The sequence below is a fragment of the Oncorhynchus mykiss genome, chromosome 8 (assembly GCF_057628025.1).
Source record: "Oncorhynchus mykiss isolate SJ-2025 chromosome 8, ASM5762802v1, whole genome shotgun sequence".
NCBI classification, from domain to species: domain Eukaryota; kingdom Metazoa; phylum Chordata; class Actinopteri; order Salmoniformes; family Salmonidae; genus Oncorhynchus; species Oncorhynchus mykiss.
The window spans coordinates 51,045,332-51,072,615 of NC_143029.1; the positions used below are offsets into that span (position 1 = coordinate 51,045,332).

Sequence of the window (27,284 nt, forward strand, 5' to 3'; positions counted from 1 at the left end):
ACATCTTACTTTCAAAATCTTAGCTAGCAGTCATCATCATGAATCAAGTCGACAATCTACTGGCAAATCCTTTTTAATCCTTATCATATGAAGAGAAATAAAGACGAGAAATAATAGATAAAATGTATGCTGCTCATCGGCCATCGGACATAAACATTACACAACAAATTGGAAATTTGCAAATTCAACAATGAGTGGTTTCGAAGGAATCTGTGTTATTTGAAGTGAAACCTTTTTTGACATGCAAAGACCCAAATGGCGTTCACCCTAATAATTTGGTCTATTTTCACCTCTTAATTTCGCCTACTGTTCTAACTTGGTGGTGCACATGTAGCCTATAACCTGTTTTAGAGAAATGTAATCATCGAAAATGAGCTTTCGTTGTCTGCTTATATGCCCCCTTTATTTATCCTAAGGTTCTGACTTGGTGTACAGGGAGTACACTGGAAGAATGGCCCATGTTCTGAATTCTGTCCCTGTACATTTCAAAAGTGCTGAACAAATAGTTATATTGACTACCTCCGTCATCGCTCGCTAATTAATGTTTTAATCGAAATTACGGATTGCCTCTTATCTGCTTGTCATCTTATGCCATAGTTTGTACATCTCAATTGTCAGTAGAACCCACATTTGTCTAAGCAAGTCAGCCATATCAGCTATGTTTTTTTAAAAGGCAGTAAATGAGGATGAATGAACTGTTTCGCTGCCAGACTAGGCTCCGTTAGGTGTAGCAGTGGTAAGGTGTTGGGACAGCTGTTGGGACTCTGCTGTTGGGACAGCTTTATGTAGGCCCTAACCGTTTGTCACCGTTATAGTGCAATTAATGTTTTGTTTAGTGTTGTGTTGTGTAGTGGCTATGCTGGCATGCATCCCACATAATTTTTTTGCCCCACCAAGATTTATCTGCTAAAATCGCCACTGCGTACACCCAAGTACTTCTCTGCAGCTTCCACCACAACATCTATCCTCTGTGATTTACATTCCAGTCCTGCGGTACAATTGACAACCGTGGCCATGAATGCTAAAAAAACAACCTTACTGAAGCACGTTATTCCTATCACTCTCTATTGGCCCCGGTCTACTCACAGGTAGCCTCTTAAGATCCCTCACCCTGGACCCATCTTTCTCTACTACTCTCCTCACTGCCTCATCATACGACACCTTCTGTACTACTCTGATCCTGGAATCCTCAACCTGCCTTTCTCTCACCAGACACCTCTGATCTCCAGCACCATGGGAACCCCTACAGTTTACACACACAACTTTTCTCACATCTAGGAAACTCCCTCATACACACTGCTGCCACATGACTATAAGCTTGACACCTAAAACAACGTAATGGATTCGAGACAAAAGCTCTCCCGGGATAACTGACCCATCCTAACTTAACTTTATCTGAACTCAGTAGTACAGATAGTGTCTGCTCTGTTTCACCACACTCTCCACTGGGTCTGCGTCGCACCAAACGGCGGGTGTCACAGACACGGCGAACTTCAGTTGATCCTCCTCAACACCACTCCAGTTATCACTCCTTTCAGCAGAGCCCTGCTCCAGAGAGGAAGGGAAGTCACAGTTCTTGTCCTATAAGTTCCTTGATTTTTTTTTTGCATGTGCCTTTTCAATATCTGGATAGACACTTTTTTCTAGCTAACGTTACACCAATCAAAGCAGTGGAGCGTGTAGTGAAGAAAAACTTTTGTGGTCAGAACCATTCATCTTGGGGCGATGGGGGGAGATGGTTTGCAAAATGCTATCATCTCACGCAATTACACAACTGATAAAATTGTCATATACACCACCGTTCTAAAGTTTGGGGTCACTTAGAAATGTCCTTGTTTTCGAAACATAAGCACATTTTTTGTCCATTAAAATAACATCAAATTGATGCCAGCATCCCGGAGTTCTTCACTTGACATTGGGACTGGTGTTTTGCAGGTACTATTTAATGAAGCTGCCAGTTGAGGACTTGTGAGGCGTCTGTTTCTCAAACTAGACACTCTAATGTACTTGTCCTCTTGCTCAGTTGTCTACCGGGGCCTCTAACTCCTTTCTATTCTGGTTAGATCCAGTTTGAGCTGTTCTGTGAATAGAGTAGTACACAGCGTTGTATGAGATCTTCAGTTTCTTGGCAATTTCTTGCATGGAATAGCTTTCATTTCTCAGAACAAGAATAGACTGACGAGTTTCAGAAGAAAGTTATTTATTTCTGGCCATTTTGAGCTGTAATCGAACCCACAAATGCTGATGCTCCAGATACACAATTAGTCTGAATAAGGCCAGTTTTATTGCTTCTTTAATCAGAACAACAGTTTTCAGCTGTGCAAACATAATTGTAAAAGGTTTTTCTAATGATCAGTTAGCCTTTTAAAATGATAAACTTGGATTAGCTAACACAACGTGCCATTGGAACACAGGAGTGATGGTTGCTGATAATAGACCTTTGTACGCCTATGTAGATATTCCATTAAAAATCGTCCGTTTGCAGCTACAATAGTCATTTACAACATTAACAATGTCTACACTGTAAATCTGATGAATTTTCATGTATTTTAATGGACCAAAACATTTAGCTTTTCTTTCAAAAACATGGACATTTTTAAGTGACCCCAAACTTTTGAACGGTAGTATATATATATATATAATATAGAGTACCAGTCAAAAGTTTGGACACACCTACTAATTCAAGGGTTTTTCTTTATTTTTACTATTTTCTACATTGTAGGATAACTATGAAATAACACATATGGAATCATGTAGTAACCAAAAAACTGTTAAACAAATATATTTTAGATTCTTCAAAGTAGCCACCCTTTGCCTTTATGACAGCTTTGCACACTCTTGGCATTCTCTCAATGTTCCTAGAGGGCAAAGTAATCCTTGAGTAGCGCCACTGGCCCCTAGGAAACTGTTGTCCGCCCGACATAAATACTGATCCTGGGGCTTAACCTATTCCTGAGGGATTGTTCACAATGCAGAGACTGTTACCCCCCGAGACACATTCCTCCAGGGTGACTCCTTTAGGGAAAGCTGTTTCTTCACTGTGACAAGGTTCATAGGGAGACACTGTAAAGATTACTGCTTCGGTGCATGGCAAACCGACTTGGAGAGAGCGACCACTGTAAAAGTGGAGGGAAATGACTCGTGGAATGATCCTTTGGACCAGATTTCTCCTGAGAATGAAGTTCCTTCGATTTGATTTATTCCCCGCCATGAACATCCACAGCGAAAGTGCAGTTGTGATAATCACAGGCTTTAGACCTGAATAAATCAAAACACTAACTAGGTTTCCATCCAATTGGTGACAGATTTTCATGCGAATATTCAAAAATGTGCATTAAAACAATATGCGCAATTTCCCACCAGATGGGTTTACCATGAATTTGACTTGTGGATAAAAGGCTGTGCGTGATAATGTAATGCACATAAAAAATACCTTTTGCGGTTAAATTCCCATGCATTGAATAAAAAAAATACAAGTTAAATGGGTTTTCATCGCATTTTCAACTCTACTGATGGGTTTTCTCACCATAAATGTTGAGTTATATAGCGTGTGCCCACTCTGGTATTGGCACTTGTGCTCTAGCCAACAGCGTGGGTATAGCCTACATTATGAGATAATTATGGACAAAAGAGCTAAATTCTTTGAATTTGTCAAACGGCAGCTAAGCATCGATGATTATGTCACCAGAATAAGACCCTCGATATTTATTGGAAAGGAGCATCAAGCTCATCACCTTGCACTTTCACCACCCTGTGAAGTTCATTATAACTTATTTAATCTGAAGCCTAATAAACTGCATGCTTTCCGGACAAGTTGTAGTGGGAGGACCACATGTCACCGCGTGAATTCAAGTTTACTTCGATATATATGGTTATTATATAAATATTTGTCCATAAAAGTATTTCCACCGACATTTCTCACATAATTCATTTTACCGACAAAAAGATCCCAACCTTGTCTAGCATATTTTGTTTTGTCGACAATTGGAACGTTTATTGTTTCCATCAGGCGTTTTGACATTCTTTATACAAAGTGCTTGACTTGCATAAAAGGGTTGAATGGAAACCTGGTTAATGTGGCACTTACATCCACACAGTGGCACACAAGGGATGTTTTGCTAGGCGCCGGGAGGTGCTTCCATTTGATATAAAAAAAACATATTTTAGTGTTCTCAGTTGAACATGCAAATTTTAATCCAAATTGTTTTTCTTTTCTATCAAAATTATAATGGATTTGACACAAACTCTAGGCTGTTTATTTCTCAATATTACACGGATGTGTAATATTGTCTAAAACTGTCACGCGAGGCAAAAAAAATGATATATGCAAATTGCTAATCTGCAAGACTGTTTAAAAGTTCGGCCCAATTGATTGTTCGCAGCTGGTGTATTTTACATAGTTATATATCTTGACAGTAGATGTTGGCACTTAGCTATAACAAAACTGCACACACATTTGCGCACACATTTTGTTTCACAGTAAATACTAAATAGCAGGCCAAATTGGTTAGCTTAGCAAGTCTGTCATGCTTTGATCATACAATACAATAAAGGAAGTCATACTAAATGGGGTAACGTGAGTATCCCAGTTCAGAGTCTTTAAAAGTGCATCCTTCCTTCCTTCCTTAAAGTAATCACTGATTAGAAATGACTAGACAGGTGAAAGCTATGTGGCGGAGCCCTTGCGTTCACCTGTCAAATCATGTCTAACCACTATTCTGTCAAGAAAGGAAGGACACACTTTTAAGAAACTGGAATTGGGCCAGTGACTAGTGGTAACCATGCGGCATGCTGGGAGTCGTAGTGTCTAACCCAATTACTCACTGTAGTCGCTGTTCTCGTCCTTGCTGCCATCGATAGAGCCATCCGGCTGCATCTGCAGGTAGAAGCCCTGCTGGCTGAACAATCGTGTCACGATGCCTTTCAGCTGCGGCTCTGAAACAAAGGACAGACCCCCACCACGCCCCACCCCCCAGGGGCATGTCAGACCACACCCCTATCACTTCACACCTCGCCACTGCTGCTCACATTGACAAACTAGTAAAACAGATGTTGGGGATGTGGTTAACGGTAAAAAGCCTGGGTACCAGATTGGGGTCAGGGGTGAGAATTGACTTGGCGTAGAATAAGACAATTCAAGAGAATCAATGGGTGGGCTCGTATTCACGACAGTAACCTATGCATCTGAACTGTTACCTTGTTGTACTGCCAACTTGCTAGCTAAGGTATCTCCTAACATTTACAAACTGACCCTCGAATCCGGATGCATCTGTAAAAAATGATGTATATCTACTGCAGTCTTGTAGACTGGTGATGTTAATGAGTGGTTCTTGAAGGTAATGATGTAATCTGAAGTGTAAAACAGTATATTATGGTGCAACAGTAACTGGCCTAAGTTTTGGGGTTTTGAGGGTTGAGATTGACCTGTTCTTCACATTTTTTATGAGATGATTGCCTTGTGGGAATATTCACATTGTCACTGTTCACCAAGGGATGAATCCTAACCTTTTATGTGCTTAACTTGAACTTTTGCGTAAATAATGAACGGATGTCGTTGGGATATTTGTGCAAAAACAACAGTTGTGCACAATCATCTCAAACTGGTATTCTGCCCTAAGTAACTGTTTGCTCCTAGATGGGCCTGGTAACGTTGGTGAGCCGGGACTTCATAACGTGGGTTTGAGTAACAAAAATCCACAACTGTATGTTGATTGTGCCGTTTAGGGCTTTCAACACCACAACTGATCCCCAATCAAAGGCTATGGTTATATCCTGAGGAGAGTCAGCCCAAAATGTTATACCATCTATAAATAACTCTGAGTTTACCTTCCAACTTGGTGGTGCTGATGATATTTGGAGGAGAGCCGAGCTAGCGCTGGGCTCAGGTTGCAGCAATCAACACTTGTGAGGGAGCAGGTGGATACGGAGTTTTTAGCCCAAGGCTATGGGAGTCTTCTCTCCCAAGGCAAGAAAAACATGTATGTGTGAATGAGACTGTTTATCGTTTGGGAAAGGGTGGGGGTGCTAGAAGATCACCTTGTGAGAAACAATAATCTGTGAACTCTCAGGAATGATTCACATGCAGTTATTTTGATTGTGTGGATAGTTTCACTTCGATGGAGCTCATCACCAGTAGCACTTAGCAGTGAAAATAGATTTGGAGTAAACGATCTTGCATTTGGGATTTTTGGTCGTTCAATATTTGGCCTTTATGAAAGCACGGTAAGTACTGAGACCCGTTGACTTTTTCCACATTTTGTTACGTTACGGCCTTAGTCTAAAATGTATTAAATAAATACAAAATCTTCAGCAATCTACACACAATACCCCATAATGACAAAGATAAAACAGATTTTGAAAAATGTTTGTTCATTTATCAAAAATATACTTATTTACATAAGTATTCAGACCCATTGCTATGAGACACAAAATTGAGCTCAGGTGCATCCTGTTTCCATTGTTCATCCTTGAAATGATTCTACAACTTGATTGGAGTCCACCTGTGGTAAATTAAATTAATTGGACATGATTTGGAAAGGCACACACCTGTCTATATAAGGTCTCACAGTTGACAGTGCATGTCTGTGCAAAAACCAAGCCATGAGGCTGAAGGAATTGTCCCTGGGGAAGGGTACCAAAAAAATGTCTGCAGCATCGAAGGTCCCCCAGAACACAGTGGCCTCCATCGTTCTTAAATGGAAGAAGTTTGGAACCACCAAACTCTTTCTAGAGCTGCCCCCCTGGCCAAACTGAGAAATCGGGGGAGAAGGGCCTTGGTCAGGGAGGTGACCGAGAACCCAATGGTCACTCTGACAGAGCTCTAGAGTTCCTCTGTGGAAATGGGGGAACCTTCCAGAAGGACAACCATCTCTGCAGCACTCCACCAATTAGGCCTTTATGGTAGAGTGACCAGACGGAAGCCACTCCTCAGTAAAAGGCACATGACAGCCCGCTTGGAGTTTACCAAAAGGCACCTAAAGACTCTAAGACCATGAGAAACAATGTTCTCTGGTCTAATGAAATCAAGATTCAACTCTTTGACCTGAATGCTAAGCGTTACATCTGGAGGAAATCTGGAACCATCCCTACGGTGAAGCATGGTGGTGGCAGCATCATGCTGTGGGGATGTTTTTCAGTGGCAGGGACTGGGAGACTAGTCAGGATCAAGGCAAAGATGTACGGAACAAAATACAGAGATCCTTGATGAAAACCTGCTCCAGAGCACTCAGGACCTCAGACTGGGGTGAAGGTTCATCTTCCAACGGGACAACGACCCAAAACACAAAGCCAAGACAATGCAGGGGTGGTTTCGGGACAAGTCCTTGAGTGGGCCAGCCAAAGCCCGGACTTGAACCCGATCGAACATCTCTGGAGAGACCTGAAAATAGCTGTCCATCAAACCTGACAGGGCTTGAGAGGATCTGCAGAGAAGAATGGGAGAAACTCTCTATATACAGGTGTGCCAAGCTTGTAGTGTCATACCCAAGACGACTCAAGGTTGTAATCGCTGCCAAAGGTGATTCAACAAAGTACTGAGTCTGAATACTTATGTAAATGTACTATTTCATTTTTATTTCCTTTTTTAAATGTTATTATAAATTAGCATACATTTCTAAAAGCCTGTTATTGCTTTGTCATTATTGGCTATTGTGTGTAGATTGATGAGGGGAAAAAAATATTTAATACATTTTAGAATAAGGCTGTGACCTAACTAAATGTGGAAAAAGTCAAGGGGGCTGAATACTTTCCAAAGGCACTGTATATTATGGAAGTGATGCTGCTTATGGAGTCATGCAAAGGTTAATTTGAAGCACGGTTGAAGTTAAGGGAGTTGTGATCCAACTGGATCAACCATCGTATAATCTGTGAAAGTGTAAAATAGCGTTCATCATCAAACTGAGAGTGAATGGAAAGTCGCAATCTGGAAATAATGAATCCTTCCCTTTGCCTGAGCTAAACAAACAAAATTGTGTTTGGATGCAAGTTCATTATTCAATTGAATTTTCTTAGTCTTTAAATGAAACAAACCATTCATTGATCAAGATCAGATCTTTCGAGGTGTAGTGTGAATATGTGGACGGGTTCAGATAGGGCTGATGGTGTAGCATCAGAATCAGGGCTAGTGTCCACAGTGGATCTGTAGGCCTCCAGAGCTGGTCCTGGAGCAGATTAGTGGCATTTGATCCATACTGTAGTTGAGCCCAGGGTTGGCCTGCAAGCTGACCTCGCAGCAGTGAAGTTTCATGTCGCCTCAGCTGTACACTATTCTGTCCATCAACCCACAACTCACTTCCCTTCGGGGGTGGAGCCATCAATCTCTGGGACAGGCCCGCCATCATCCATCATGGGTAGGGCAGAGAGAGTGGGGGCTAGCTGGGGGGGGGTCTCACTAAATCACATGTGATAACTGCACTTCTGTAAATAAAGGGCTAAGTAATCACTGACAGCAGAGCACGTCAGCTCCATTCAGAGGGGCGGGAAACAGAATGGACGTGCGTTTACGTGCAAGTGAAGTATGCTGGTATGTGTGAGAGGAGAAAGAAATAGAGGGCGAGGGAGTGTTTAAGTATGAGTTTGAGAGAGACGGGTGGACATTGAAGGAGCAAATTACCTGTTTTTGCGCTTGGGATATGCCTAGTATGGGAGAATGTGCCTGTGTGTATGAATGCTGACTGGAGCCATTCAAAATGGCACAACTTTACGTGTACCGATGCAGAGACATACACGGGGACATTTGGGTATGTTGACGAATGGCGTTATGACCATGAAATGGTGAATGATCACCTCAACTGCTACCGTCGACAAGTTAGACAGGGAAAACACAGCAGGTCGATGCACACAAATAAACAGACCGCCACCCAGTCACACAGCAATACTCCACATGTGACATACATGTTAAACACAAACAAAGACACACTGGAGGAGGAAAACGAAGAGAGAGAATAAAAACTGATCTGACACATACGAACTGAAAGACTGAGACAAAAAACGAGAGGGAGAGAGTAGCCAAGGACAAAGAGACTACTGGAAGAGAGCGTTAACAAGGAGTAAAGAAAAATAAAAGAAATAAAAATTGAAAGCATAGTGTCAAACAAATCAGCAGAGGGGTCACCGGCACCAGACAGGTGCTATAAGCCATCACCCACCCACCTCCCCTCCCTCACAACAGGGGTATCGACATGGGCGCGAGATGGGGCGGGGGGTGGAGACGGAAAAAAACACAGCACACACGGATGGAGGCTGAGCTACTAACCTAGCCTGCCGCCCTTACGGGACACCTGTGGAGGTTTGGAGGGTGCATCTTACAGGGGATAAAAGGAAAAACAAGATTCTTTTAACAGACAAATTCCTCCAGCATTGGCTGTTTTGTCAAAATGCTAAAATCATTATAGCAGTATAGGGATATGAGGTAAAGGACATGTGCTGTCTGTCTGTCTATGGTCCTGTTCTGTCTGTCTATGGTCCTGTTCTGTCTGTCTGTCTGTCTGTCTACGGTCCTGTTCTGTCTGTGGTTCTGGTCTGTCAGTTTGTCTATGGTTCCGGTCTGTCTGTGGTTCTGGTCTGTCTGTGGTTTTGGTCTGTCAGTTTGTCTATGGTTCCAGTCTGTCTGTCTGTGGTTTTGGTTTGTCTGTGATTCTAGTCTGTCTGCATGTGTCTGTCTGTGGTTTTGGCCTGTCTGTCTGTCTCCCTGTCTGTCTGTGGGGATGGTGCACCTGCTGTTCATCACATGACAGCCTTTGGTTCGATAAGGAGAGGAATGATTTGCCCGTTCCTCTTTATCTGTGCACCAGGAGGATGGGAAGAATGATACCTTAGCATAGTAGGAACGGAGCCTGTGTCCATCAATTCGCCCGGGGTAGCCTCTTAATCACTATAGCTACCTCACTAAACTGCAATAAACATCCCCACTGCAATAAACATTTACCATTAAACATTTCATCTCAAAAGAGCCTTGGTGCACTGCGGTGCAACTTATCTTCACTAAGTCTCAATTTGCATTCATTATTGAATTCTTTAAGGTAGCATTATTCTACTTGGCAAGGGGGATGTAAAAAATACATCTGGATTAAAAATGTTAATATATGTAAGCCAATATTTGCCTTGCCTTCTAATAGAAATGCACAGCATTTGACTATATGATAGGATGGCAATAATGGTGCCAAGATAAACGATCATTCTGACAACAGCAATATAACATACATATTGGTAACGTCACAACATATACATCGTTTTACATTGAGGCTGATACGGCAGGATGTGGGTAAACTGTTGTGTCTTGCGGTGGTTCTCGACAGAGCTATGTGAGCTATGGAACAGGTGGAATTTTCGCATCGCATTCTCCGCGGATAAATCTACCTGCAGCCTTTCAGATGGGCTAGCTAGAGCCTTCGACTGCAGTAATGCCTTAGCTCGGCTCGGTCGAGGGGCAGAGGGAACCGTTGCACACAAAACTACAGCACTGACCTGGTCGCCTTCGAGCGGCTGGTCTTTTCTTGCCACTGCAGAAACGGACTTTGCTGAAGACCCCCAAGAAATGCCGCTCGCATATGGAACGTGGGTCTTTGCTGGGGCTGGGGCGCCGTTTAGTAGTGGAGACCCGGTCACTGTTTGACTCCCTCGCCTGGCGTTTCTGTCGGATCAAGGAGCTGGCGATTGCGGCCATCTCCCTCGCGGGCGAGCCGAACCGAAACCGAGCCCAGAATCGTTGGACAGATGTCGAGTTGTGTGCGGCTGTTTGGTGCAAAAGGAACCGGGTGGAGAAAATCGAATTTACGGTCCACGGGGGTTTACTCAAATGTCATTCCGATCCCCTTTAGAAAATCCACCAAGTCCCGCGCATCATCGGGCATCCATACTGCATCCTGGGGAACGATACCAGTCACAAATTCCTTGCAGGGAAAGCGTCAAATACCATTGACTCATAAAACATATGCCGCAAATTTACGCACGGATAAAAGCATGGCTACAAAATGTAGGCTATTCAAAAAAAATGTCACAACAGTGGTAAATAAGTTTGTGTGTTGTCGGAGCGTGCGTGCGTGCACACAATTGAGTCTCAGGTATTCCAGTTGAATGGCGCCAAGTCTGACAAGATCGACTCTGTGCAATCCTCATGTGCACGGAAAGTCGGTAAGTGGCAAAATATCCAGCACCGTAATGCATTCGAGACACCTTAAACTCCACTGTAAACAATTTCATCAACAGCTGCGTTAATGCAACGCCTCGTAACTTTTCAACGTATTAAGCCATAAGCCAAATACAACGCCGAATCGAGAGGCGACGAGAGCTAGGCGACTGTCTGTTTGGCTGCCCACTCGCTCTCGAGGACTACGGGCATTTGTGCCAGCGCGCCAGCACCTCTACCAGTAGCAGACACCGCGAGCACTGTCGGGGAAAGACAATGGTCTGCGAGAATGCAGCAGCAACATGGTGATTTGGGCTTTTACGATGAGAGAAAACAAATATGCGTTTTGTTGTTATTATTGTCCGTAGGTAGGCTATAAAGATTTCCCCAGACGCGTTTTTTTTCTTATTGCCCACAAAACCATATGGTGTAGCCTAAAGGAGTATTTCCAATGCGTTCCGTATGGATGTGTGGCGTGTGCTATCGCCGAACAGTCAAGCGTGAATGGGCTCACCTTTCGATCTCTCTCACTCTACGCAATCATACGTGATTGAGGTTTGGATGAGGAATTCTCCGGGGCACAGAATAAATGAGAGGGGCACGGAGAGAGCGAGAGGCAGGAGGGGCAGCGGAGTAAGGGAGAGAGTGTGTGTCTGTACACGTGCATGTTAGAGAGAGAGAGAGTGTACGTGTATGCGTAAGTGTATGTAAGGGAGAGACGGAGAGCGCGGATCTCCAAAATAACGGTGTGCTGTGGTCTCTACACGCGGTCAACCCCAAACTGTCCACGGATTTGAGAAGCACTTCGGTGCCACATTTTTTTTCATGGGACAAGAGTCTTTCTTCAGTTTGAAATGGAGCAGCGAAAAATGCTATATCATCTGGTGCTACAGGGACAACTTGGCCCAATGGTATTCAGACTATACCGTTCAAATTCCATTGGTTTATGAGTCCATTTCGCAAACATCAGTTTTATATTATATTGTTTTATACACTGCAGCATTCAAGTACATCCCTATTTAATTGGGTCTCACATTAGTTCGAAGTGTCTATGGACACGTGATGGCGAAAGAGTTTATGCAACATCACCCTATACGAATCCCAGCGCACAATGCACATATACTGGTAGAAATAAAGCACATATTGATAAGGCAGCGACAACACAACAGGACTAAATTACAGACATACACACACACACATGAATCACATGAAATACAGTGACTTTATGTGAATTCTAATTTGGTGAAAGTAATATTCTGTTCCATGCGTTATTACAGTGTCATTACATTACAAGGGTGTCATGACACGTTATAACAAGTGTTATATCAAGTCTGCCAGTGTTAGTGTTCTGGCAGTGGCAGGCCCTCTCAATGAAAGTGCTAACTCCTGACCTCTGTTGCATTAACTGATGAATGGCGGTGTGTGTGTGTGTGTGGGTTTTTTTTTTCTGGTGCTGTGTCCTATATCACGTGTGTGTCCACATGTAGGAACACACACGCGACAGCGGCTTAGAGGGTGGGAGGGAGAATGACGTGAGTCATACAGTACATGGAAAACCTCTTGCCTCCCTGCCACAGAGAGTTGGCATGAAACATTCAGGGGTAAACTTTGTCTGGGTTTGACATCTCTTCTCTGAAAATGGAATCAATGATTGAGGAAGCTACTGTCTCGCTCCTTGTCTCGACTCTACCCCCGGTGAAAGGGGTTTGAGTGTGTGTGTGTGTGTGTGTGTGTTCACCTTGTGAGTTAGTGCCAAAGTGTTCATGCATATTGTTAGGTGGGGGGGTCCAAGCGCATACATGTCAAAACTGATATTTAATTACTACCAGAAAATATAATCAATAGCAAATCCCAAATGACATAATTTATCATTTTTACTGTTTGTCGCCCTGAATGGTACCCTATTTCCCTAATAGTGCACTACTTTGAACCAGGGCCTATAGGGCTTTGGTCAAAAGTTGTTCACTATGTAGGGATTAGGATGCCATTTACTGTAGGATGTATTCACTGTCTGTCGCCCCACGTAATACCGTTCCGTGGAGAAGGGGTTCGTGGGTATTATGGAGAATTCTTGGAAAGGGGAAATGACTCCCACATAATTAAAGTATATATAATCTCTTACAGATTACAAATAGAATAGCTCTCTATGGTGGCTCCACTGTGGTGCCGAATAAAGACCAGGCCCAAAATATGTCATTGTCACAATAAGATTTAAAAAATTTATATAAAAAAAATAAGCTTTTCCCTAATGGGTAACTCAACTACTTTACGCAAAGTTAATTGTACATTACATGTAAGTTCTCTCTCCTCAAGATGCCTACTGCTTCATTCCATCTGTCCACACACGATGTCTTCTTGTGTGTGGTGCGATTTACTGTAACACAAGTAGTTACAGTAAAACATCTCATCATTGTTTTCATATTGTGGATGTTATCATTGTATAACTCTATTCAATCTATATTATTGTGCTGAAATGTCAACATTAAACAGTCTCTATTACATGACCTATTCTTGTTTTCTCTATAGTATATACCCCTATAGGTAATATATTTACGGTGTAGCATTGACCTTCATTATTTTCTACTATCAATACTCTGAAATGTCTCCCATCAGAGTCAAGTGAGTGATATTTTTTTTTCAGTCCTTTTAAACCATTTTTTTAAAGGTTTTATGTTTTTCTACTTCATCACTTGTCATATTGTAGACAATAATCAACATAGCATGTGTATGTGTATGTAAACGTTAGTAAATACTTTCTGTGTAGTTGTCACTGTTCAAATCCCACTGGGCACAGACGTCAGTTCCAATGTCTAGTTTTGATTTATCATTTGGTTGAGTTGTCCAACTAACATGAATTCAACATGAAATCAAATAAATGTATCACCATGTCATTGGATTTAGGTTCAAAGTTGGGTGAGAAAAAAAAAAAGAAATGCTCTTACGTTGATGACAATTTAGTTTTTCACATTTATTCAACGACATCACAAAGGTTTTTAGTGTTGAAATGATGTGGACACAACGTTCAACCAGTTTTTGCCCAGTGGGATACAAATGCTCCTTTATTTGTTACTCAACAAAATGAAGTAATTTGTGTCTCAACAAAGCTTAAAGGTCCAATGCAGTTGTTTTTACCTCAATATCAAATAATTTCTGGGTAACAATTAAGTACCTTACTGTGAACATATTTCTTTAAAAATTGTCAAAAAGAAACAGAAAAAGCTTCTTAGCAAAGATCAATTTCTCAAGCAAGAATTTTGATAGGACTGTCTGGGAGTGGTCTGAGGGGAAAACTGAAAACTAACTGTTATTGGCAGAGAGGTTTGGAACCCTATTTCTTATTGGTCTATTAATTAACAAATGCAACGCCTGGTGATGTCACCAGGCAGGCCAAAACTCCATCACATCAAAACAGTTTGAGATTTCAGGTCATATTTTCAAACAGCGTTTACACTAAAAAGGCATTATCGTAATTTTTACAATTACACAGTATTATTCCAACCTCCTAGTGTGGAAATATACATATAAAACATAGGATTTCACGTTTGACTGCACTGGGCCTTTAATCAGCATTCAGTCTGTTGTAGAGTGATTCTCGTTTCACTAGACAGGAAACTCATAATATCACTAACAAAATTAGAATTTTAATAGATTCCTTCAAATTCTGAAAATATTGAAACATTTACAACAACGTGGCCAAAGTGATCTTGTTCACCAGCTGTGAGCCTGTCAACCCCGCGGTACAGTGCCACAGCAGGCCACGGCGTTCCAAGAGCACTACAGATTTCCTTATATCTACCGCCATCTTGTGGACATTGCGTCTTTGTCATGCGTCAAGTATTTTAGTGCTCAATTTCAGTTGTCTTGTCATTAGAGCATACTGCATTTGTTTTTTCTTGTACATAAAACTATTTACTGTACTGGAAATGTGACCATGTGACACAAAGGGAGGTGTGATACTGAACTTTTTCATGATATAATAAGAAGTGCATCTTAGATTGTGTTATGTTGTGTACTCTATTGGCACTCTTGTAAACTATTGGAATACATAGTTGCAATCCTCTCCCCCATTCCATAAACAGAATGCAGCATGATGGAATGTCAGTTTTAGTGCCCTTGGGAAATAAAGTATACATTTCATGGCCAGATCTCAATTTTTTTACTTTATTTAACTAGGTAAGTCAGTTAAAGAGAAATTGAAATGTTCAATGATGACCTAGGAACAGGCTAACTGCCTTGTTCTGGGGCCTTGTTCTGGGGCAGAACCACAGATTTTTTTTTATTTTGATTCGATCTTGCAACCTTTCGGTTACTAGTCTAATGCTCTAACCACTAGGCTACCTGCCACCTATTATGTGAAAGGTCAGAGTAGATACAGGTAACTGAAGAAATAAAAGGGCATACTTGAGTAAATGAGGGATACAAAGTAAGCAATTAACTTCTCATCATACTCAGGGTCGTGTATAAAAATGCCCAGTTGGCCATTATTTTGTCTAACATCGCTAGAAAAAGAGATCTCAGTGACTTTGAAAGAGAGGGTCTCAAAGGAGCATCAGGAGGGTGTTTAAAGGGTGTGTGTGTGTGTGTGTGTGTGTGTGTGCGTGTGCGGGCGTCTCAGTCACCAGATCTCAACCCAATTGAACACTTATGGCAGATTCTGGAGCAGAGCCTGAGACAACATTTTCTACCACCATCAACAAAACACCAAATTATGTAATTTCTTGTAGGATAATGGTGTCGCATCCCTCCAATAGAGCTCCAGACACTTGTAGAATCTATGCCAAGGTGCATTGGAGCTGATCTGGCAGCTCACGGTGGCCCAATGCCCTATTAAGCTACTTTATGTTGGTGTTTCCTTAATTATAGCAGTTACCCATAAATGCCTTGCCTTTATAAAAATACTCAACATATTGCTTATAGACATTTATACTTGTGTACTTGACAAGAGGTTGTCCATGCTCTCATAAAGTAAAGGAAATACAATGACAAAGACACATCTCAAGACACATCTCAATCCCTCTTTTTAAAAAGTTAATTAAAGTAGAAATAGAGCATGCACACACAAACACAGCTTTTGGATATTCCAAGTATGCATGGGATGAGGTCAACTTCTGACATAAAGCAGGCCATGATGGGGTCAAATCTCTGGCAACCTACATAATCGTTGCTATCATCTTTTACTATTGATTCTGTTCACGAATACCCTGCTGAAATTCTAATGAGGAATTGGTGTTACCATTGCTTATGGAGATGGTAATAATGGCAGTCAATAGACACATTGTTGCTGGGCGGGAAAGTGAAAGGTTTCAAATCCCTCATCCGGCTTGTTTAGTTTGATTATCAAAAGGATGCCTACATTTTGTCCTCCAGTATTTGCCGTCTTACTTTTCCACCAATGAAAATGTGCTTCCAGCCCATTTGTAACTGTTATATGATTGATAATATGCTGTGACATGAAATTGTGGTAAAGGACAATGAGGAGAGGGAAATGGGGGAGGATCAATGTGAATAATGCTCTATACTGCCTTTCTCTGTACTCCCTGATAATGTACATAAAATAAAATACATTTGATCACAAATAATTAAAGATGGGAAGTTAAATGAAACCCAGCTACTACTCTGCTTTCATTTTCACATGAAAATGACATCAAATATAAATATAAAGTCATTTAGCTATTAGGTTTTGAAGTGTGTATGATATCAACAGGCATATCCACCTTTAAAACCAGTACAATACTGTTCACAAAAAAATTATTCTGTAAGAGATGATGTAGCAAAGAACCTGAGGCCCTATTTACAAAAACTTTGCATCTGTGTGCATGTATCAACCTGTTATTTATAGAGGGGAACAGATCACAGAATGCACCTTTAGTTACACTTTACAATAAAATATTATTGGTTTACACTTAGTGCCACTCTTTGCATTTTAGTCCCTCTCGGAATGAATGAATGACAATTTTTGTGTCAAATTGCCAGTTGGCAACCCATCCCTTACGGGTTTAAATGACACATAAACAAACATTACAATGATTCACAGTGATAATTCTTCTGGTGTTCTGTGCAGTGTGCACCACATAAATATTGAAAAATAAATCAATAAGGTTATCCAAGCAATAATAAAAACCCTAGAGCAGTAAAAAAAAAAAACATAAAATAAACACGGATTTTGAAAAATTACAATTAAAATGAAAAGGAAGGCGTTTAAACCCGGTCTGGCACAAAAAGAAGATTCAAGTGTGAGAGATATTGGCCTACACGCATACAGTATGTGCACTTTGCTATATGTCTGGAGATAAATATTTGTATACTTTAATTATAGGTCACCGCTTTTCTTTTATTCCAGGCTTTAACTAAGAATTCAGAAAACATTTCAGTTTCTCCTCATCGCTAAGCCACATAATACCAGGGTATATCTGGTGGGCTTTCTGGAATAATAATAATAACTTTCGTATTAGAAAGTTCAATGGAGGATAACGTTTATTTAATTCGCTATCGCTTCAAAGTCACAATGGTTACATAGTCTTTCCTCCTCCATTTCACCACAATACTGACCTGTTTCAATACGCTGATCTTACCTGTGCATATAGCGATATCTTGCTTTTAGGTAGGTTGTGCAAAATATATCTCGCAAGCACAAATTCACTCGAAGCTCTTTCCTGCAGTCAAATGGCCTAGTGGCCTCATGGGTGGAATGTTAATAATATTTGTTATATTTTAATAAATATTAAACATTATTTAAAAAAAACAGCAGAGAATCCAGTGTTTCTGTGTCAAACGGTTTTGTTCATATTTCAGTATTTTGTGAAGTGTAATATTGGGATGCAAACTCAAAATTGAATACATTTTAACTCTATATCTGACATGGTACAGGTGTCTTATTTTTTTTAAGCCCATAACCATGTGTGTGAGGTGTATACTTTTGTTTCAAAGTAGATTTGTTTAAGACTACCAATAACATTCTGGATGACCCTGATTTACCCTACTGCAGTAAAAAGTTAATTAAACAAAAAGGTTCTCAATTTGGGTTTATGATTAATCTCCTCCACCCATTTATTTTTATATTGCAGGAGAATAACATGTGTTCACCTCACGTGAATTGCAGGTTCACATGTGAAATTTGCTGTTTCACATGTTAAAAACGTTCACATGTAAGGGGCCTCCTGAGTGGCACAGGAGTCTAAGTAGAGGTGTCACTACAGACCCCGGTGTTGTCCCATTGTGCTCTAGCGACTCCTTGTGGCGGGCTGGGCGCATTGGTGCAGCTGGTTAAGCGAGCAGTGTGTCAAGAAGCAGTGCGGCTTGGCGGGGTTGTGTTTCAGAGGACACATGGCTCTCTCCTGAGTCCGTATGGGAGTTTCAGTGATGGGACAAGACTAACTACCAATTGGATATCACAAAAAATAAGTAAAAAGTACCAAAGGAAAAAATAAATATATAAAATGTATAATATATATATAATTTCACATGAAAATTGGATATGCTGTTTTACATGTGAAAAAAACATGAACATGTGAAAATCTCACTTTCACATGTGGAATTGCAAGTTCATATATGAAAAACAATCATGTGAAAATCTAATTTGCAGTTTCTAAATCTAATTTGCAGTTGGAAACCTCCAACTATAAAAATCTCACTTTGTGGGGTTGAAATACTGTTATTCTCAGTGAAAAGATGGTGTCAACATATTACAGAAGCAATGTCTCCACCGGTGGAATTAGGGTGACTACATCTAAAAAGGCCAAATGTGGGACGGGAACAATTTTGAGGGACGTTCACAGGACAGAATATTTGTATTTTTTTTTTTTGGGGGGGGGGGTTAATGGATAAATCTCAAATGGTAACATAGTTCTGCTGTATGAAGGTCGCTTCCTGTTAAACGGGTAATCCTTAGTTGCTACATCAATTTTTGGATTGATAAATTAATGATACTGTATGTACCCATTGATTCTTGAAGAATATAACATTAAATGCCTCATGAGCTTTAAACTGTTGTACCCAATCAAAACCAAAAATATCAGCTTGTTTTACTCCAATGTTTGTAAACAAAGTAAATGTAAACAACCATTGCTTAGCCTAAAAACATGGTTACGGGCTCTATTCAATCCGTAGAGCTGAAGATCCGCAATACTTCAGTGGTACGGATTGAATCCAGCCCTAAAACTAGCATTGTGACATCATGGATGTCCTTGCATCGATGCCGTAGTCTATAGATTTGAGAGTAGTTGCATTTCTCCAGCCCCCAGCTTTTAACTTAAACTGTGGCGGGGAGTAATAGTGTTATTACATGGTGAAATCGTTTATCTGACTCGTGAAAATAAAATAAAAACACGTGTTTTTTTTTGTAAGGGTCCCTAAATATGGTTCTCTTTTTTTTTTTTTTTTTGTGAATTTTTACCCCTTTTTCTCTCCAATTTCGTGGTATCCAATTGTTGTACTATCTTGTCTCATCGCTACAACTCCCTTACGGGCTCGGGAGAGACGAAGGTTTGAATGTCATGCGTCCTCCGATACACAACCCAACCAGCCGCACTGCTTCTTAACACAGCGCGCATCCAACCAGGAAGCCAGCCGCACCAATGTGTCGGAGGCTACACCGTGCACCCGGCAACCTTGGCTAGCGCGCACTGCGCCCGGCCCGCCACAGGAGTCGCTGGTGCGCGATGAGACAAGGACATCCCTACCGACCAAGCCCTCCCTAATCCGGACGACGCTAGGCCAATTGTGCGTCGCCCCACGGACCTCCCGGTCGCGGCCGGTTGCAGTACAGCGCCCTTAACCACTGCGCCACCCGGGAGGCCCTAAATATGGTTTTCATACAAATGCTCACAGTCAGACTGTTGGAAAAGGTCAGACATTTTGATTGCTGAGGCTCCCCCTATGGATAGATCCCATTGAAAAACTTTGCTGGCTATTCTGGCAATTGGCATAGCCAACAGTCTATCACCATGCACACCTTCCATCTCACCTCACATGGTTCCCAGTCCATGTCCCCAGTTATTGCCAATATAGGCACAAGCTTGTGGACCTAAAATAATAACGCACTGCTCTGTTATCGACAGGACACATGCATGTCTGATACAGTTTGGCATAACCGATATGTTTGAGGGTTTCTTTTTTCTTCTTCTTTATCCCCCTCAAGAGCTCTACCTGCTGACCTGCCGATAAGAAAGGTCATATATTCATCCAAAGACCCAAATATTTATAAACAAAACTGAAAAACTCTTCTCTTCGGTACCTGTTGTTTTTCTGATTGATCATGAGTCTCCATCTTTTACACCAATTGGCTGCACATGATAACGAACATGGAAAGAAAAACAGGTGCAAACGTTGCACAGGTGAAACCACTTAGCAAGACAGGCACTTGGTTTTAACGGCTTCATTGTACCTCTACCTCATTGTAAATTGAAAAGACACTTCCTGGGGCTACTATAGATATTTCATTGGACACAAATGGTTATTTGCATTATACGCATCATACAGATTGTACCTTGTGTCTATTGAATGAACTAGCCTGGTCCCAGATCTGGCTGTGCTATCATGTCGACTCCTTGTCATTGCCAAATGACAATGAGTGGAAAGGAGTGGCATGACCGCACAAACGGAGTTGTGCCGAGGCTAGGAATGAACCCCCGCCTAACATTCTCAAACAGAAGTCGTGAAACAAGTGGGAACAAAGCTAACCCCAAGAACAATCTGCATTGCATAGTCAGAAACCTGCAATAGTAGGCTTGTTTTAGAAAATCTAGTTTAGTCTGCAAAATCTCAGTCATCCACCATTGTTTAATAAAAATCGACTTAGCTAAACTCAGCAAAAAAAGAAATGTCCTTTTTCAGGACCCTGTCTTTCAAAAATAATTCGTAAAAATCCAAATAACTTCACAGATCTTCATTGTAAAGGGTTGAAACACTATTTCCCATGTTTGTTCAATGAACCATAAACAATTAGTGAACATGCATGAGCGTTACACTGAGGCCTGTACTCAGGAGCGGGATCGATTTGGAGGTGGAGGGTCCGTCATGGTCTGGGGCGGTGTGTCACAGCATCATCCGACTGAGCTTATTGTCATTGCCGTCAATTTCAACGCTGTGCGTTACAGGGAAGACATCCTCCTCCCTCATGTGGTACCCTTCCTGCAGGCTCATCCTGACATGACCCACCAGCATGACAATGCTAACAGCCATACTGCTCGTTCTGTGCATGATTTCCTGCAAGACAGGAATGTCAGTGTTCTGCCATGGCCAGCGAAGAGCTCGGGTCTCAATCCCATTGAGCACGTCTGGGACCTGTTGGATCGGAGGGTCAGGGCTAGGGCCATTCCCCCCAGAAATGTCCGGGAACTTGCAGGTGCCTTGGTGGAAGAGTGGGGTAAGATCTAGCAGCAAGAACTGGCAAATCTGGTGCACTGCAGTACTTAATGCAGCTGGTGGTCACACCAGATACTGACTGTTACTTTGATTTTGACCCCCTCCTCCCCCTTTGTTCAGGGACACATTATTCAATTTCTGTTAGTCCCATGTCTGTGGAACTTGTTCAGTTTATATCTCAGTTGTTGAATCTTGTTATATTCATACAAATATTTGCACATGTTAAGTTTGCTGAAAATAAACGCAGTTGACAGTGAGAGGACGTTTCTTTTTTTGCTGAGTTTAGTTTATTCGTTTTTCTAAGTTGCTTCGGTAAGATTTACAAGTTGCTGCAGATACCATTTCCTGTCATGTGGAAGGATGGAAAATGCTCATTGTGAAACTTAAAACAAAGTAAGAATATGGAAGTGTAACTTCAAGACATCTGTATAAGGCACCGTTTCACCAATAAGCTTCAGTATAACAGGAATGACTTTAGTACCTATACTGATATCTATAGGGGCATATCTGTCTCAAATCAATTATATTACAATAAAAATGAAATGCTGAATTCGCTTTGAAGGAGTTTGTTGTAGTTCCCTTCACTTCCACTTCTTAAAGGGTATCTTCACTATTTAAGCCGTTAAGTCCTTTTTACCACTCATCTGTGATGTCTTAAATTGACACTAGAATACTATAACAAAATAGACATAATCATATGCTGTTTTAGCCATGATTTGACTCTTGTTGTATAAGTATAATTACAAGTCTAATCAGTTCACTTGAACTTCTTCAAAATTGCTGTATAGGATAGTCAGTGACTGTGCTTCTCTATCCAGGAGATCCCAGTGTGGATGCTGCTTTTGGTCCAACTACCCCCCCAGGAATCAACTGTGCTTAATGGAGTTTCTAATTGTCTCTGCCCTGAATCTGAGAAGCGCTAGAACTGAAACAACTTGAGGTCCTATGTGATGAGATGAGATGGAAGTGTGATAGAATGGTGTTGCCTTTGTTTCAATTTAACAGAAACTGAATTTGATCAGATCAGGATGAGGAATATTAATAGTGTTTAGTGTCATTGATGAAGGAAGTGAGTTGGATCGTTGCAGAGAGCAGCGTTGCAGTGTGTTGTGGGACGAGGGGACTGCAGGACTTGCCAGGGGTCTTCAAGCCTAACTGGGTAAACTGATGCTGGCATCTTTCACTAACAAAGACTATGAATATGTATGCTGTCCATGGTGCTGAAACATAAATATTGAGTGAAATGGTAAAAGCAGGGGAATCTACTCCCAGCATAACTGAGTTCAAGACTGCCACTATGTATGCTGTCCATGGTGTTGAAACGCAAGCATACATAGAAAGATATGACTCGTCGTCTCTGGTGCTTAAACCTAAACTATTGAAAGCTCTGGGTTGCAGTCTGGGGTTATGAAATTACATTCCAGGCCGTGTAAGTTTAAGACATGAACCAGTTTTTTCGCCTATTGGCTGTCCTGATGGCCTGCTTAATATGCAGTGCTGTAAATGACTCATTCCTAAAATAGCATTTCCTAATAGCTCTATAAATGACATAAAGCCGATGAACAAGACTACATGTCTGAGGTGTGTCAGTTTGTATGAGGACTTGGAACACAAATACTTGGGTCTTTCTACAGTAGTGTTGGGATGACGAGTCTCGCGCACTGCCGTCACTGCGCCGCGCATCGGCGGGCGAGAGGCAAAACTCGGGACAGAGGCAAGTGCAAGGGGAGCCTGTTATACCGCAGACTCGGAAGATGTTACTCACACACTCGGGTGGCCAATGAAATCGTTTCCCCCCTCTTTGTCATCATCGCCCAAGAGAGAAAGCATGCAAGGGTAGAGGCTATGTCTCACCGGCGGTAATTGTGGTCGACTTCGATCGTTCTCCACAGAAACACTGCAGCATATGCGCTCCTTTCTGAAGGAATGGCCTCAGAATCCTCATTGATTTGGGTTGGTGGGAGCCTTCCTCAATCCAAGCAATCCGGACACACTATCACAACACTGGGCGAGGTAGCATAGCGTATAGCCACCTCGACTTAGAGTAGCCGCTCTCTCGGTTCACAAGCTTCAAAACGCCGGAAGGGCACAGTCTCCGGGACAAATTACGCAAAAACGAGGCATCATGAGTGTTTTTTCCCCCTCTTCTATTCTCGTCCACCGACGGTCATTCAGAACACTCTGTCTTCCAGGGCTAGGCTACGCAAGGACGTTAGAATGTTCTCCTAATTTGTACAGCTCGTCTCCGCGTCTTCACTGGCGGACGTAATATCAGGGAGGGGGAGAGAGAGAGAGAAAGAGAGAGTCCTAGTGCAAGCAGTGTGCACGCAAAAGTTAAACTGCAGGGGTAAGTGGCGGGACGGCCATGAATGAGGTAATGCGGTACCGTGCTGTTTGTCCAGCCGAGACAATGCGAGAGACGCTGCACAGCTGTTGGGGATTAAAACGCCAATGTTCCGCGATCCACAGGAAACCGGAGGACAACGTATAGCCTACGTCAGATGCAGCCGACAGTTTAAAGACAAAAGATGAGCAAATGCACCGTCATGATGAAAGAGTAGCGTAAAGAAACTTTTGGCCAATAGCCTACCATGCAGATGTCAAGTCTATTACTGAGGTTGACTCACTGAGTTCCACATCAACTATTAGCCTACTGTGCATAGACACTGTGGTCACTGTCTGGTGATGACGTAGGCAACCTAGACATCTGAGTAGTATGACTATATTTGGCCAGGACATATTTTTTTTAATCATTTCTTGCAGTACCAATAGGTACCAGTACCAATTCTGTTGAGCTCCCCAATCTTAGGTGAAATAAAACAGACATGAAAGTTCCTGTGACTTGTGAATATCTTAATGATAAGTGATATAATATGATTTGATTAATATCAAATATCATAATTGAAGTTTTTGAAAATAAAGAGGAATGATTGTAATTTTCTACAACACTTATTTCTATAGAGCATCTTGAGTTGTTCTATTATTACATTGAAAGATAATGATATAATTAGTCATTTAGTTTATATTTAAACATCTTTCTCAAAAAAACACACATTAAAAGACTAGAATGTGTGTGCCTTAAGCCACACCCCTACAAATATAATGAGGCAAAGAGATTCCACCCCTCTCCAGCATGGCCACATGGTGAGTAGTCCCTCTGCAAACATTTGAGAAAGTGAATAAGCAAGTTGGTAAATCTTCAAGTATTTTTAAGAAGTGTCAATACCGAACATCTAATATTTCAAGAAATATGTAAAGTATGCTTTTTGGACTAAAATATGTTTGCTGGTATGTACTATACATTTGTCCAAATGAAATCTACCCAGCCATATGTTAGCTATGGGGATTAATTACAGTAAAAAATAAGTATAATTAGTCCAATCCGAAACTGTCACAATCTAAACAATTGACACCATAGAGATATAAAGAGGCCTCATCTTTGTATCTGTGCCATTATGGTCAGTTGTACATAGCGCTCTCAGAAACAAGTGGCATTTCCCCATTGTCAATGGACCATTCTAACTAGAGGTCGACCGACTATGATTTTTCAACGCCGATACCGATTATTGGAGGACCAAAAAAAAGCCGATACCGATTAAATCGGTCAACTTGTAATTCTAACTATTGGGATGATGGTGTTTTTTTTAAAATCTATTATGATGAGGCATGATGAGGCATTTTTTTTTAAAACCTTTATTTAACTAGGCAATAATGATGTTGAATTACACCATTGCTTTTGGTGCTTTGCACAGGGGACCTGATATGCCAAAACTTGTGACTGAGTTTCCGGTAATGAATAATAAAGAAGATCAGCATTACAGTCAATGCTCATCCCCTTAGGCTACATACCATTGAAAAACGAGAAGTGGGGATATAGTTGAGAGCGTTAACCATTTTGATCAATTGTGTACATTTTTATGTCTGTGTTGAAATGTACTGTATCTATAGCAGGACAGCGATGATCAAATGCTCAACTACATTTACAGAACTTCTGATCATTTTCTTGCCTTAGTACCTGACTTGCAGATCTTCGACCATCTTTTGGTAAAATTGAAATACAAATGTCATCAGTAATACAAATGTACTGTTAAGTGTTTTGTTCACAGAATATTAAGTCCTAAATCATCATCTCCAACATTGTGACCTTCCATTATAGAGGTTTTAATTTTTTATTTTTTTTATGCCTATACATTCATATCAGTTGTGTTCTTCCATTGCATTTACCTTTCCTTATTGCTATTGTGTATTGTGTTTCTGTGCGCCAATGGAACGTCAACAAAACTATGAGCAAACCAACCTTTGTATTGAATACATGGAATTGGATTGTGATGATACCGATGAAGGAATCCTTCACACAATGTGCTTATTTTAATAATATTTGATTTGAAGTGTATGAAATTGTATGGTGGAATATGCATAAAAGGAGAGTCATTTCCCATAATTCTGCAATAGATAGTTGTACTTCCAGTTTTGATTTTCATAATTTAGTGACTGCAAAGAAAATGTATTGATCTACTGGGATTTTTAAAAGAAAGACTACCTGCTTGCATTAATCTTTTTTGCCTACAGTTATGTTCTTTTGATTAATGTATTTCCAATTTTCATAGTATAATATAGCTTTGATTAATGTATTTATGTTTTGAGAAGGCAACTACTGTTTTGAAAAAGTCCAGAGTTCTGTGTCTTTTGGACTCGGTTTCAAAACCGACAACATTATTCCAGAAAAATGCTTGAACGCGATTGAGAAAAACTGTACCGTCACCGTTTCAGCACAGAGCCTTTTCGTTTCTGGTAAAACCATAGAGTACTTTCTCACAGCATGGGAAGAGTTTTGTTTCCCTTAACCCTGGAAACTAACAGCCAAAAGAATGAGGGAACTAAAAATGACCCAAGACCAGTTGTGATTGGATTATGACCCTATCACACACAGCCAAAACAAAACAGTGCTTACATCACATCATTTTGTTATTTACATTTCTCTACACAGTGCTCACATTAAAAAGTCATGATAAAGCAATATAAGGACGCTGTAGTGTCTATTATTGCTCAGCGTTGCTTAACACGATATAATCACAATACATCCCATTTTACAGTAGAGGGCGCTGTATGATTACATTTCCATGGAGAGTGAGCTGAGAAGAGAATATGAGATTTGAACAGGGAGGGGGGAGGTAGACAAGGATGAGGGGAAACGGAGAGGTAGAGAAAGCAGCACAGTTCAAGACATCCACCAAATTCAATCAAGGTTCCCTGCCAAGATATATGCCATCATTCATTGGTCGGTGCGGAAAGTCAATATTATTTTGTGAGTGGTTATGGTCGATGTGTTCAGAGGGTCCCTGGTTCGAGCCCAGGTTGGACTAAGGAGAGGGACGGGAGCAAAACTGTTACACTAACAAGCTGGATCAAGAACATGTGTACTACACAGTAATGGTATCCAAGCTCAGAGACACATTGAGAACAGGGACTGGTAGAACTGTAGTCATGCTTATGAGTTTGCTGTGAATTTGCTGTTTGGATTGCCCTGAAGCAGACACAAACCAAACGTGGGCTTTGATTGATTTAGGACGTTTATAAGAGGGTTTGGGGATGAGTGGGGTCTTGGCTGGGGGATAGAGAGACAATAGAGAGAAAAAGAGAGCAGAAGGAGGGAGAGTGGGAAGGTGTCATCGAAGGGAGGAGTGGGTTAAGGCAAAAGGAAGAGGGAAAGAGAGAGCAGGAGACAATGATGGAGGGAAAGAGGGGCAGGGTGGGAGGAAGAGAGAAAGAGACAAGATGATGTACACTGATTATGTGG

The 27,284-nt window shown here is 41.3% G+C and overlaps 1 protein-coding gene across 3 annotated transcripts in view; it reads right to left on the bottom strand.

Annotated features, from left to right (window-relative positions):
* LOC110530011 (fibroblast growth factor 12) overlaps positions 1-23,581 on the bottom strand; it is a 54,516-nt gene extending 30,935 nt beyond the window's left edge. Inside the window, exons 1-3 of one of the 3 annotated variants that reach the window (XM_021612765.3) lie at positions 10,465-12,813; positions 9,254-9,301; positions 4,825-4,935 (exon numbers count right to left, since the gene is read on the bottom strand). In XM_021612765.3, coding sequence (XP_021468440.1) covers positions 4,825-4,935; positions 9,254-9,301; positions 10,465-10,663 — 358 coding nt within the window. In that variant the 5' untranslated portion in view covers positions 10,664-12,813. Of the gene's footprint in view, positions 1-4,824; positions 4,936-9,253; positions 9,302-10,464; positions 12,814-23,341 lie in introns of those variants that run through there. The other 2 variants (XM_021612767.3, XM_021612766.3) reach the window with 2 other exon arrangements.
* Positions 23,582-27,284: the final 3,703 nt, after the last annotated feature.